This window comes from Dermochelys coriacea, chromosome 6 (assembly GCF_009764565.3).
Source record: "Dermochelys coriacea isolate rDerCor1 chromosome 6, rDerCor1.pri.v4, whole genome shotgun sequence".
Classification (NCBI taxonomy): Eukaryota; Metazoa; Chordata; order Testudines; family Dermochelyidae; genus Dermochelys; species Dermochelys coriacea.
Window position 1 is genome coordinate 42,463,381 of NC_050073.1, and position 14,233 is coordinate 42,477,613.

The following is a 14,233-nucleotide window of genomic DNA, read 5'->3' on the forward strand; positions in this document are numbered from 1 at the left end:
AAGGAGCAATGTAAATTGCTGAAGAGTGTGGGTTCAGAGAGAACTTAGAAATTTAAATCGTAAACATTTGTAGCAATGAACAATCTGATGGTACTTTTTGCAAGAGTAAGATGTTTAACTCTGGCAGGCTAGCTCGTTTTCAGTTCACATTTATATTCTACTTACCAATAATTCCCCTTGTAGTTCCAACTGGATGCTGGATGCATCTTCACTAAATTGTTATGGGATGGGGCTGACTGTGTGTAACTGCTAGTCCTTTCTACAACAGAGTTTGTGGCATTTCAGAAGATTTGCATTTCCTTTATACTACCTCAAAGGGCTGAAGGCAATCTGGGTTCCTTGGATAAAAGGTGCTTAAAAGTGCCAAGAATTATCATCAGTGTAAAAACATATATATATTAAAATTGTTCATTATAATCACAGTTATCTGAAAAATGTGCCAGCAGCGTTGCCAGCTAAACTCCATCATGAGCATCAAAGATAGAACACAGGCCCTCTATCACTTGAGATCTTGGAAAATCTGTTAGTTGCAGCAGTATGGGGGTTTATATTCTTTGCAAGCTGCAGTCACAAAAGTGCATCACCACCACAATCAGATGAGCAAACATGACATGGCATCCAGTGAGAATATAGTTCTTAGCATATAGGTCCTGCAGCCTAAGAGACATGATGGACCACAACAGCTTCATCATCAGTTCAACAGGTTAAGAGACTCCACATTAAGATTTACATAATACATCAGAATGGATCAGAAAAAACCCTTGCAATCTAGATTACCAAGTAAACAAACAGTTTACTAAAGTACTGTCATATACCAAAATGTTTTCAAAATGCCTAAATGCAAAGTTAGATTATGTTCAAGATACTTGTAAGGCCTAAAATTAGACCTTGCAGCTTTGTTTTTATCCATGGGCATATACATGTAGTGGCACATGTGTGTCCCTGTGTATGTAACATTGGCCTAGCCAGTCATCTTCATTCTCATGAGCCAGCAAAGCAGAAGAATTTCACAGGCGTGAAAGAGACATGTGTACTCAGCACTCTTAGTTTGTTGTTGGTGATTCACCTTGCAGTTGTGTTATATTTTAACCTTGTTTTCAGGAGCAGATAAATGCCAAGGATCAGGAGGGCTGGTTTTGGTCTAAATTCTGGCCATGGAAACTTTAACAGGACCCCTGCTTACCAGATTGGGCTGGTTCCCATTAAAATGTATGCATCCACTGCAATTTCAATACAGGATGTGGACATTTTATGATAATTTCTGTCATATACATAGCTTCAAAGATCACTTAAATTCACCTAAAAATCCATGTAAACAAAAAATCTAAAGTAGGGAACATTATGTCCTCTAAACTCAGAAAAGTTCATGCTGGAAGGGAATGGTTCCTAATGGTGAGGGCAGAAAACTAGCAGTCGTCTACTTCCAAAACACTGGTGTTCTATTATTGGGTCCAATATTGACTCATAACATGTCACTGGGGGGGGGAGAAGAACCTCCGTGCCTCAGTTTCCCCATCGGTAAAATGGAGATATTTGCCTGTCTCTCAGGAGGGTTGCAATGCTTCATGATAATGCAGAGCTCGGAGATGAAATACATGTTAGAGTATTATACTATTTCATCAGCAGTTCCAATTTTGTCTTTCCCACAACAGTGTAGTTTACAGACAGAACAAAGCATATACAGTATCTAATCTATCTTTTGGGAGCTGGTCCTGGGAATTGCTGAAAAGTTCCCAGGCACTCAGGAATTCTCAGGATTGGGCACTTGACGTGTCTCGCATTCACAACCTTAACATAATGCAAACGTATGTTTTGGTTTTATTTCATTAGCGTATTTGTCTCAGTCTCATGCAACAGTATAGTGATTAGATGTCTAATTGCAACTTTGTATTTGACAATGGCTTGTCAAAAGCATTTTTCCCCCACTGTTAGTGAAAATGGATTGGTATAATTTTAATAGTACAGTGATCGTAAATGGGAGTCCATTACAGTATGTTTATTACTATATGTTTCTACCTTTACATTGCAATTGCCAGACTGGAAAAGCTCAGGTTTATGTTTTAAAACAAAAGACACAAATGGTGTAAAAAGCCAGCATGGAGCTTCCACTTCTATAATTTAACTCTACTCTCTCTTTTCTTCTCCATCTCTCAGTATCAATCTCTTTCCACCCTCTGTTTTTCATGGTTCAGAAATCTTTGGCATGATTGATTTGATGCAATAAAAGGATTTAAACAAATCCAGTTCGTCCTTAGATGAGTAATTAATTATTCAACAAGCTACAGAGTCTTTTAATGGTTAAGAATCTAACCATTTAATTGATATTTGTTTCTGCAGCTGTGCAATCTCTCGCTTTCCCAGGAGAGCTGTTTTCGGTTGCTGCTCAAGTTTTTTAACAATCAAACGGATCAATTCGGCAGATACCTTAAGGCAGTGTGTTAAGTAAGAATGATGCTTGTGGTGGAGGGGTTTACTTTCAGTAGACATAACACTAACAATTTTCTTTTAAACACTGGACATTTATTTAGTGTTTTTAGAACCCATACATTATAGGATAAATTCCAATTTATAACATCAGAATATAATAGGCAAATATATAATACAATAAATTGCATTTGTACACAAATACAAAATCTGAGGTAGGGCCTCAAGAATAATGACTTCTTAAATGAATAATGTACAGCATATAATGTGCACGATATAAGAGATATATATATATATAATGCATCTTTTGTAACATAATATATTTTCTCCATGTATAGCTAATGAAAAAATACAACAACCTGATTAGGGTACATATCTTTATCCATAGGCAGCAGTACCCCTCTAGAATGCCTGTAAGTATATGACATTACGCAAGTAATTAAGAATTAACCTATTCAGTGATAGGTCCACAATAAAGTGCCAGAAAGACACAGGCGCAGATCCTCATCTGATGTAAACTGTCATAACTCTTATTGACTGCAATGGAGCTGTGACAACTTTTACCAGCTAAGGATCTGCCCCACAAGGTACACTACATACTACAGGTTACAGACAATAACATATTTTAGTCAACATTAATTATATTTCTGACAATGAAATACACCTATAAGGCAAATGGTTACCTGAAGATGTATTTAAAACGTGATGGGCAAATCATAATAATGCAAGCCATAAGGTCCAGCCCAGCTCTCACATTTTAAATTAAACCCATAAAGAAAGCGGTCTCTCTGTAGTTATAGGCTGCCTGAAGGTGACAAAGGCAGAAACCATAAATGGTTTTCTCTCTCCGAGTCTATGGCGTCAGTCTCCTGGAATACTAAGCTCCAGCCATTTCACAAATACAGTACATTATTTACAGGAAGTTTAACTACAAGCTAAGAAACAAGCATCTCATAAACCCACCAGACCTAGTGGCAGCTTTGAGGAAACCTAGCTAAAACACTTCCTACCCATGAGCATTGCATGCCAAAGCCATGCAGCCTGCAACTGAAAACAACAGTCCACAACAGTCTTTCTTAAATTGAGATTGCAAAGTAGAGAAAGATGCAAAATAAGAGAAAAATCAATGTCTGCATGAAAAAGCAACCATTAGAACACAGCTACCAAGCAATAAACCACATAACTGTGTGTATTCAAATAAAGGGTCAGTGATAAAACGAATTGGAAATGGCAAGAGGAAACCACAATAAATGGGATGTGATGATCTTCTGCGCTGAGGCACATCTATACAATCAATGGAGCAGAACCTAACAAAAGGATAACTTGATCCAAATGAAACATTAGTGTAAAGACATTCCAAGTCTTTCTCAATTAAAGGTCATTTTGTTAAACCCTTCTTTTGGAAACAATGTGCTGCTGTGTCTAACTGAAACACAGATTTTGTACATTGCTTGTATTTTAAAAACACTAGGAAGACCTGAAAGAATTTGAAAATGGCAAAGATTTGCATTAAATATCATTTTTAATGCATATAAGAGTGCATGTCAGCTTGTCCAAGAATTCAATCTCATTTTTAAAAAAATTGCAATAGGGGCAATCCTCATCAGTTTTGATTTTTTTTTCCTTACAAGACTGATAGACCATCATGTAAATAGGTTCCCTTTATGTAAATATGGCTTTTTCCCCTCGCTTTAAAATATTTTCTGATATTTAATCAGTTACTGAAATACTTACATGTTTAGAAAATGCCGTATGTGCAAACTTTACTAGACAATGATAAAGTGCTTTCCCCAACTGTCACATTACTTTTCATTTAAAAGGGACACTTCTGGGTAATTTAATCTCAACTTTTAGTTTTGGTAAATAAATTTAAAACTTTTTTAAAACATAACAGAAGTATTTCCACTTTTTTAGTTAAACTGAAAATGGGGTTTTTTCCTTTTATTTAAAATTTCCCCTGCAGTTTTTGCAAACCAAACAGGGGCACATGAAAATCAGAAACGGACTAGAAACAAAATGAAACCGACTTGTTTATTTTCAGTGTTTCAACTGAAAACCTGATTCTGTGCCATTGACTTCAGTGGGAGCAGTACCAAAGCCTGAGTGAAGTGCAAACACACAACACACCACACAGTACGACATAAATCATGAAAAATTATATTTTTCATATCCTCCCCCTTTTAGTAGCCTAACTAATGACACAGTTAGCAACGTTTTGTTTATTTATTTATTTATTTTATTGTTAACCTAACAGTGTCCCTTCAAATGATTTGTCTTTACACTTTTAAAACAGGAAGTAAGCAAGTGATATCCTTACACACTGGAAGTTACCAGCTGCAGTTTACAGAGTTAGTTAATCCCAGTTCAAACAAATGTGTCTTCTGAAAAACGAGCCAGCAAGTGAAAAGGATTCACAGTTATTAGGCTAACTCACCATTTCCTAACAAATATGGCAACATTGATCATACTTTTTTTTTTAAAAAAAATCACAACTGCAGTAATTAGTATAAATTGGGTTGGGCTCCAAAAAATCAAGCTCAGGTTTTAGCCAGTAAGGGTAAAAAAAAAAAAAAAAAAAAAAAAAAAAAAAAAAAGTCCAAGAATTATTCATCCTAGTAAAAACACACCATTCCCAATAGATGGTGCTGATTGATTTAGGCTCCATTCTTCACCCTACTTGTTGAGAAGACAGCTGGTAATTCATTTAATGTGAGACTGTTTTCTTTTTTCCCCAGCCAGAGAGGCTTGAAGGAGCTAATTTTCATCATGTATTTATGAAATTTCATTATGCCAAGAAAGGGGTAGCTCCTCAAACATTGCTTACATAGGGAAATAAAACCAAGAACAAGTTAGAATAGCAGCTCTCTATTGAATCAGCTGGCAAAGCTAAATCAAGTTGGTGCAGCTTTAAGGTAGAGATGCTTGTGGAAGGGTCACAATCTTAATGCTCTGTATAATACGGGGAGAAGTAAAGACACCAAACTGAAAAAAGTATAATACAGATTTAGGGGCCAATGCTTCAAAATCTATTCCCACTTCATTTAATGACAAATATTTGATTGTGCTTCATGTGTACTGCCTGAGAATTGAATATCCCTAGCAGTGTCAATAACTGGCAACACTATTTGCCCCACGAAAGAGAAAGTTCAGCAAAATGATTTTTTTTTTTAACATCTACATACAAAATAAATTTGAAAATGTTACATAAATGTCTAGTTGTTTTTGTTTTCTTCAACTGGATGAAAACATCACATCTACAGACACATTTTAACTGAAGATTTACCTGAGACCCTGTAATGTGAACACAAAAAAAGAACATGATATAAACAGTCCCCCGAAAGGAAATTACATTTAGATTGGTTACTACAATAGTGGGGAAAAACCCCAGGCTACACTATTCTAAACTCACCATATCTATACACTGGTTGATAAGATATTAATAGGGACATAAAACATCACTAGTACACATTACATGAACACTGATCACTCAAAAAAATAATCTCATATGTATGTATAGAATACAACAGCATAATAAAGGTTGCAGTTTTGCCAATTTACTGAAGACATATTTTGCTCCCTCTTTATAGTGCACTTTACAATCAATTGGGGTAATTTAAATTTAGTTCATTAAAGGTACTCTTAAAAACTATTTTTACTCTGCCCATTAGGTGGCAGAAATATTTAAGACTAATACTCATATTGCCATACATATATTGTATTTCTAAAATGCAGTTATAGAGGATGTACTACTGCAATGCAATGTTAAAATAACTAACTATGCATTCTCTTCCTTATAATTTTGTCTATCCAGTCTTATCACTTTATTGTATTTAATTGTTTTTAATGAAAAGGTTGACAGTAAAAATTAAGAAAAGCAAACTATGCACAGCTCAGATTGTTATAAGAGGATATTGTCTTGAAGAATTTACGTACTATATATACACATACACACACTATAGAGAGAGACAGAAATAGGGGTTCAGTTATTTCCTTTGGCTGAAAGAGAAGAATATAGCTACAAGTTATATAAAGAAGTTTATAAGAGAACAAAGAGGGGAATCACAAAGTTGAACAGCACAGCTAAATTTTAATAACTGTTGTCATATGGAAACTAGAATACATCTACTACTGTAAGAATATAAAATTAGGCACAAATTATATGATGGCTTCTTTACAGGAGATTTTAAACAAAAGTGAAGATAGCAAAGATATTTCAGAATACTTGGATGAAGTGAATAAAATTGGGTTTGTACTTATGTGTGCACTTTGCCAATGAAGTGGAGGTTTAGATACTCAGTGTAACTGAGGCATTTTTAATGAAAAAGACGTATCAAATTATTAATGGAAATGCATGAAATTAATTAAAATAGTGGTGCCCATCTGCCTCATTATGGCACTATTTCAAACCAGTTTTCAGACTCAAATACAACTTTAGTCCTGATCTCAAATACATTTTACATGTGCTTTTATTTTTCCCCTCAAAAGTGTTGAATGGCTCATTAAAGCTCTTCCTTTTTTTGATGTCATGCATCAGATACCAGTGCATGGTGTTTAAAGGTTAACTCCTTGATTGAGTCAGAAAGCCTTCAGTATAATCAGAACTTACTTAATAGAAGGATTGTTTGCAGACTCTGCAGGCCACATTCTGCTATCAGTGTAAATTTGGAGTGACTCCATCACGGCCAGTAGTGTCACTCTGGATTTACATCAGTATTACAGGGGTCAGAATCTAGCCAAATGGGCCACATTATCCACTCAGTCCCTCCCACGCCATCCCAATGGTCAAACTCTCCTTTCAGTTACACTGGTAAGGAATTCTCAGTCCCATGTCAAAGGGGTTGCAACAGAGCAGCATTGGCCCTAAATCGGCAGGAACCATTTCCCTATCTAAATGGTTAAACTCAACAATCATTCCCTGTTGGGCTATGCGTGACCGTCCAAAAAAAAAAAAGAAAAAAAAAAAAAGAAAAAGAAAAGAAGTTTGACCAGTTGCATGACATCATGTTACTATTTCACAGTGGAAATAATAGGTCCTGGGCACCACTAAAAAAAAACAAACAAAAAAAAACCACCACACCCCCCACCCCAATACTTCAAGTGGCCGTCTAGTTCTTCACTAAGCATGCAACAATAAGTCCTACTTTCTAAGCAAACACTTTTAGGAACTGTGAAAAAGAACAAAGGAGACAATGGGAAACTAATAAAAGAAAAATTAAAAAGGCTGTACATATTCTTGACACCAGGATAGGAATTACTAGCATTGGGTTCCCAATTCTAAATCTTTCACTGGCAGTTTAAGTCCAAGGGAGGAAGTTCCCAGTGGATCAATCATATTCTTGTAACGTTCACCGCGGTGTTTAGCCAAAAATGGGCCCCAGTCAGGCTGTGGAGAGCAGACCAGCTTGAGCCTCTGCACAGCGTAGGAGAGAGAAAAAAAAATCTCTTAAAATTATAGAGCAGAATTACAATTCAATGGAGGAAACTAGGTTAGGATGATCTGAAATTACTGACAATATCCTGCAAGGGGATATTAAAATGCTCTGCTGCTCAGTGTTTGTTTTGCACAAATTTGCAAGATTAATAGAAAAAATGCTCAGATTTTAATTATATATTCTCCCCCCATACCATATGAAAGGAACTCAGAACCACTGCCACAGATTGCTAAACCCACTCACTAACGGACGTGCTCAATTACTTAGCCCAATCGTCTAAGCAGTGTGTAGCTGCATCAAAATAATTGGATTTTTGCTTAGCATATTTCCCGAAAGTACACAAATGACCAAAAAGTAATACATTGCTATGAGTGAGCGAAGATTTTAATTAGCTGATGACAAAATGCATCATCTCTCTCTGTGGCCCCCCCCCAAAAAAAAGTAGTAGATTAACCTGGCAAAATTACCAACAATGAATATCTTGCTAATCTTTCTGCTAATCTCTTTATTGAAGATATAATTTGGTTGGAGCATTTATATATAAAAAGGAAAAAACGTATTTCTGATGGTTTAAGAGGGAACAATTATGTGTTTATTGCCTATTAAAGTGAATCAAGTCTCTATATCAGTTATTTTAATCTCTGCTTAATTACCAGTTTGCAACCTTTACCTCCCAAATCAACTACAATAAATTTATGCAACAGACTCAATGGTTCAGGAAATACTGCGCTAAAGCTGAAATAACTAGCTAAACCCTTTCCTCCTTTCATGCAAGATATGACTTTTTGCATTTCCTTGGGTCCTCTGGTTAAAGGACACTAGGGAGCGTGCCCTGCTTTATGAGGCAATACATAAATTCCAGTGCCAAATGGATAAATTAGGAAGCCAGAAACAGAGTACTATTTCTCAGTGAGGGAAACTGGGTCATGGCCTGGTAAAAAGGAGCACCAGTTTGTGTACTGCTCTTTTCCAACTTAGGCCACAGCTCTGATACTAGATCAGAGTTGGACAAAGGCAAACAAGAGTAAATTTAACTTCTCTTTGTTTCACTTGTTGTGCGCTATGTTCTTTCTATAGCCTGATGCACTCCAGTGCCCTCTACAGTCTGACAAGCCATATGGCTGTCTAGTGCCAGATGCATTCTATAGCCTGATGGGTTTTCCAGCATTGAACATCAAGCATCTTCGTTCTGTACAAAACAGGGGATGATGTGGTCCTTGCCCTGTGGCATGGATGGTCTGACACATGGAAGGACCAAGAGGATGTTTCTATTTTTTTCTTCTTTCTACAGCGCCTCTCTCTGTGGGTTTTGAAGAGGTGAGTTGCAAAGACGAGTGTGTGGGTGTCTGTTGCATTAGAATAAGGAGGGAGAATAGGGCAATAGGGGGTAGTGTGGAAGAATGCATGAAGAGGAGAGGGAGAGGAGACCGGGGAGAGGAGACATGAAAAGAAGGGAGTGGCGTGAAATGAACGCATACATAGATACATAGATCAGGGCAGAGTGCGTGTCAAGGGTGAGGATGAGAGCGCTGAACTGATTCAAATGGTGGGAGAAAGCCAGTGAAGGGGTGATACAGTCAAAGTAGTTAGCATGGGAGATGGTTTTAGCCATATCGTTGTGAAAGGATTAGAGGCGAGCAAGATGGGTAATTGGAATGCAAGTGAAGGGGAGGTTGTGGAAGCCAAGATGGGAGGCAGCCAAGGAATGGCCAAGCATATTAACCAGAGGTGCTATAGGGAAGAGTTGAATTTAAGAGAAGGAGAATCAGCAGCACCCTGAAAAACACCCCAAAACGCAGCAGTCATAAGTCTGTGTGACAGGGAGGGTTATGGTGTTTTCAATGCAATGAGGAAGCAAAAAGGTTTGGAGAGGAAAGATGAGTTTATTTTCACCATATGTAGCTTGAACTGCGAGCAGGACATCCAGGGTGATATGTCCGGATGATACCTAGTGTCTGATGTCTTCTAAGGACTGACGCTTTCTGTTGCACGATTCTCTATAGAGCAGTCTAACCTGATGCCTTCGAGTATCTGAAACTTTCTAGTGCCTTAAACTAGTTATGGCTCCCTAGTACCTGCTGCTTTCTAGTTCCATTCCGCTTCCACAAGAGGCGGATCTGAGACCAACCAAAACAGCAGAAAGACCAACAAGTCAGTCATCTGCAACTGGCAACATTTTAGGGCCTAATCCTGTGAGGGTCTGAGCTCTTTCAATCCTCACAGGATCAAGCCTATAGTGATTTAGTAGCATTTTATTGAGGAATGGGGGAGCAGTAGGTGTGCATTTCAACCAACTGAGCACCTGCACTTCATACTGCAATAAAAAAAGTTTTCTAACAATCAGTCAACAATTCCCAACACCTGAATCAGTGTAAATTACAGAAAATAATCTTCTATGACTATATTTTTAAGAGTGTGGGATGTTCAAGAATTACCTCAATAAATTTGCCAGGGGCTAGGTGCATTTTTATCACAAACATAATAGGGATCCAAACAACAGAGCAGGCCAGCATCAGCCACCCAAGGACCATCGACCAGCCTGGATAATGGTAAGCTCCATAGGTCATTGGTTCCCACTGGTAAAAACTGAAGCAAAGAATAAACTGAAAACAAAAAAAATATATTTTAATAAGCAACACACACACACTAGCATTTACATGCACACTTTCAGTAAAGGAGTATAATCAGAGAGGTGCGCAGACACTATATATGAGAGAGAGAGACTATGTGATAATCAATAATGCTTCTGGAAGTTTAGGACCACATTCTGATCTCAGTTTCACCAGTGTAAAGCCAGCATAATTCCATTGATTTCAATGGATTTACCTTAGGTTTACACCTTCGGAATTAAGATTAGAATCTGTCTCTAGGGTAATAAGCTTTATAACACAGTCTATTGGCAGTGTTTCCTAATATAATTATGTTAATTCCTCCATTTCACTTACTGTATAAATAGCAATACATCTGCTTACATTTGTACATAATTCAGTAACTTTTGTGAACTGCCTATGTGCACAATAATTGCACACAGAAGATGTATAGCAATATAGCTATGTGAAGGCACATATAAAAATGGTCAGTTTTATTTCTGGAGACATGAAGTAATTTAAACACTAATCTTAAAACATTCAGATACATCAAATATTAGTATTACAGAAGACCACAGTAGGAAGAGATACTGCTTTTTGTGCTCTTTTTCTATTGCATAATAATTGTAGCATGACTGATCAATATAAAATCATTTACTACTATAAATTTATCTCTAGACGTTCTATTTTGCCATTCTTGTAGCTCAGTCGAAACATATGGGCTTGAGGTGGCCTCACGGTTTGCTTCCAACGTGTGGTAAGAGACCACAAGGGAGACCAAGATTCAGTTTCTGGTCCTGGTCCTTGACTGCTGTCAGTTCTTAAACCTTGGTTTAGCTCAGCAGTAAGCCAGAAATTTTAGAATCACAGACAGGTTCTCTCATTCCAGTGCCAATGCTTACCAGATGTAAAGAAAATACAACACTATGGCCAAATTCAAAAGTGAATGAGGTGTACTAGGGATTCAGATCCCAGGCTACTGGATCCCCTATTTTGACTCTAGCAAATGAAAAACATTGCTTTACTGATTTTAAAATTTAGAACCTTTGTGTAATTTTTTAATCAAATGCAGATCTAAAATTATAGGAAAGAATAAAAGAGAATTAGCAATATCATCCACATTTTTGCTATGGAGTTATAAAAACTAAATATAATTTTCTTATATATTCCTATTAAAAAATGACCACCATACAAGATAATCCAATTTCCACACTGCCCTTGACAGCGGCAGAAAAATTATATGGATTTTGCCCCCCAAAATATTAACTTAAGTTTCATTAGAGACATTTCAACCAAACTACTAGCATACAGTGCCACTTACTGGCACTGTGAAGCATTGCTTTTAATAACTAAGTAGCTAACCTTCTTTTGCTCCAGTGTTAGAAAGATAAAGAAACAAAGTTTACCCTCTGTTTATGGTGCTCTGTCTGGTGGTTGTGCAATTCAGAACCAGCATACAGAAAAGCAAACTGTTCACTAGAACTGAATTTGTTTGGCACAATGACACAGCTTCAAGTAGAACAGAGCATTTGTTATTGGTCCTGCTAAGTGCAAAGAGAAACCAATCCTAACACTAGGTAAGAAATAGTTATGCCCCACTATCATTCCTGGAGAAAGATGTGTGTACTCCCACTACCACCACTGTAGAACTGGATCACACACTGAGGCCCCAACTGAGTAATTCACTTAATTAAGTGATTAACTTTAAGCACAAGCTTAAGTCCATCCCTATTCAGCATAGCATTGGATGGGTGCCTATGGAGGTATTTTGAAAATTGAAATAAATAAAGCACTTAAGCATGTGCTTAGCTTTTACACATTTAATATCTATTTCCATGGGTATTATGTATGTGCTTAAGTGCTTTACTGAATCTGGACTTACAGGATCAGCTCGAGTCCTAACACACCCAAAATTCCTCTAGAAGTCAATGTGTGAGAACACTGTAGAATCGTATATATAAATATAGCTCTGTGTATGTGTGTGTACAAAAAGCACACACCCACCCACACGTACGTGTGTACGCACACAGTTGCCGGGTATATATTTTTGAGATATAATTATTGTCTTTGGGAAAGAGTAGGTTTTATAAACAAAAAAAAATCTGACTGAGCAGGAGACATTCAGAAAATTCTTTGCCTTACAGTTAAAATAGTTGGGGTCACAAATGCCCAACAGACTCGCCAGAATTTACTTGGCTGGAATCCAATCATCATCTCTATATCTTCACAAAATCTTTGCAAGCCTGTAAACAACAAATGCAAATATAGTTAGAGGTGAGCGACTGGCTGCAGTCTGCAAAACAACTATTGTGATCTCCCTTGTGTCTAATTATGGTAACAAACTCTCTGACTTGTCAATTCAAAATGTCAATAGATGTTCTAACCGTACAGTATAATGGGAGAATATTATGTAGAACCACTTTAATAAGTTATTTACTCCCTAAAAACAACAAATTGAAATTGTACATACAGATTAAAGTATACAGTACGTTTCAAAAATTATTAACGTAATGATACACAAAATCCCTTTTGTTGGCTAGCTGCAGATCTATGATGATGTCTGAAATTTCTATATTTATTTGTCCTTCCACCCCCTTGAAGATAACCTTTGTTAATTGACTCATCCACCACCTGACAACTGTAAAAAAAAATAGTAAACTTAATTTACACCATGATCTCAAACACTCTGCATACAGGGACCCTGATTCAGATCTCATGTTGTGCTTGTGAGGCAGACAGGCCCATATATAAAAAGTAAAAGCCAAAATTGTGATTTTTTTTTTTTTGGAGGCAAAGATTTTTGCCCTGACTGAGTTTAAGTGTGACCTTTCATGCAAACATTGTTTGTTAAAAAGGCTGTTCAAAGTTGAGCCACTGAGTACCAAAATATAAGAGAAATTTATAAGCATCTGTCTGAAAACAGGAACTGTTCCTTTATGTGCATGGCTTAGTGAATACATGGATTGATGTTTTCCTTTGATTTCAGTTTCAACTTTTTCCTAGTTTTGCATTTTTTAATTACATTTGAGTTGGGACTTTTGTAAGATAGTTGAGATGGATGTCAGTGGATTGACCCTTTACCTCCAATGTATTGAAATATCAATACAGACCCACTAATTGTCTGATTAATATGATGATTTGGTATTAATCCACTACATTTTAATTTGATTTTTTTATACTGGAAACCTGTGTGGTTCAAGTGTTTCTTCTGCAGAAGTCAGAGTTCAGAACTAAGAAGTGACAGGATAGATAACAGAGATAATGTCACGGCTAACCTGGTGGCTGAACTTTGTCCTCACCCATAACTATTTCACATTTGGGGACAATGTATACCTTCAAATCAGCGGCACTGCGATGGGTACCTGCAGGGCCCCACAGTATGCCAACATTTTTATGGCTGACTTAGAACAACGCTTCCTCAGCTCTCGTCCCCTAATGCCCCTACTCTACTTGTGCTACATTGATGACATCTTCATCATCTGGACCCATGGAAAAGAAGCCCTTGAGGAATTCCAACATGGATTTCAACAGTTTCCATCCCAACATTAACCTCAGCCTGGACCAGTCCACACAAGAGATCCACTTCCTGGACACTATGGTGCTAATAAGCGATGGTCACAAACACCACCCTATATCGGAAACCTACTGACCGCTATTCCTACCTACATGCCTCTAGCTTTCATCCAGATCATACCACACGATCCATTGTATACAGCCAAGCTCTATGATATAACCGCATTTGCTCCAACCCCTCAGACAGAGACAAACACCTACAAGATCTCTATCATG

At 37.2% G+C, this 14,233-nt stretch overlaps 1 protein-coding gene across 3 annotated transcripts in view; it reads right to left on the reverse strand.

Moving 5' to 3' along the window:
• Positions 1–2,622: 2,622 nt before the first annotated feature.
• SLC6A5 (solute carrier family 6 member 5) overlaps positions 2,623–14,233 on the reverse strand; it is a 58,648-nt gene continuing 47,037 nt past the window's right edge. For all 3 annotated transcript variants that reach the window (XM_043516788.1, XM_038407155.2, XM_038407156.2), the window contains 3 exons: positions 12,587–12,687; positions 10,292–10,459; positions 2,623–7,834 (listed from right to left, as the gene is read on the reverse strand). In XM_043516788.1, coding sequence (XP_043372723.1) covers positions 7,679–7,834; positions 10,292–10,459; positions 12,587–12,687 — 425 coding nt within the window. In that variant the 3' untranslated portion in view covers positions 2,623–7,678. The remainder of the gene's footprint in view (positions 7,835–10,291; positions 10,460–12,586; positions 12,688–14,233) is intronic.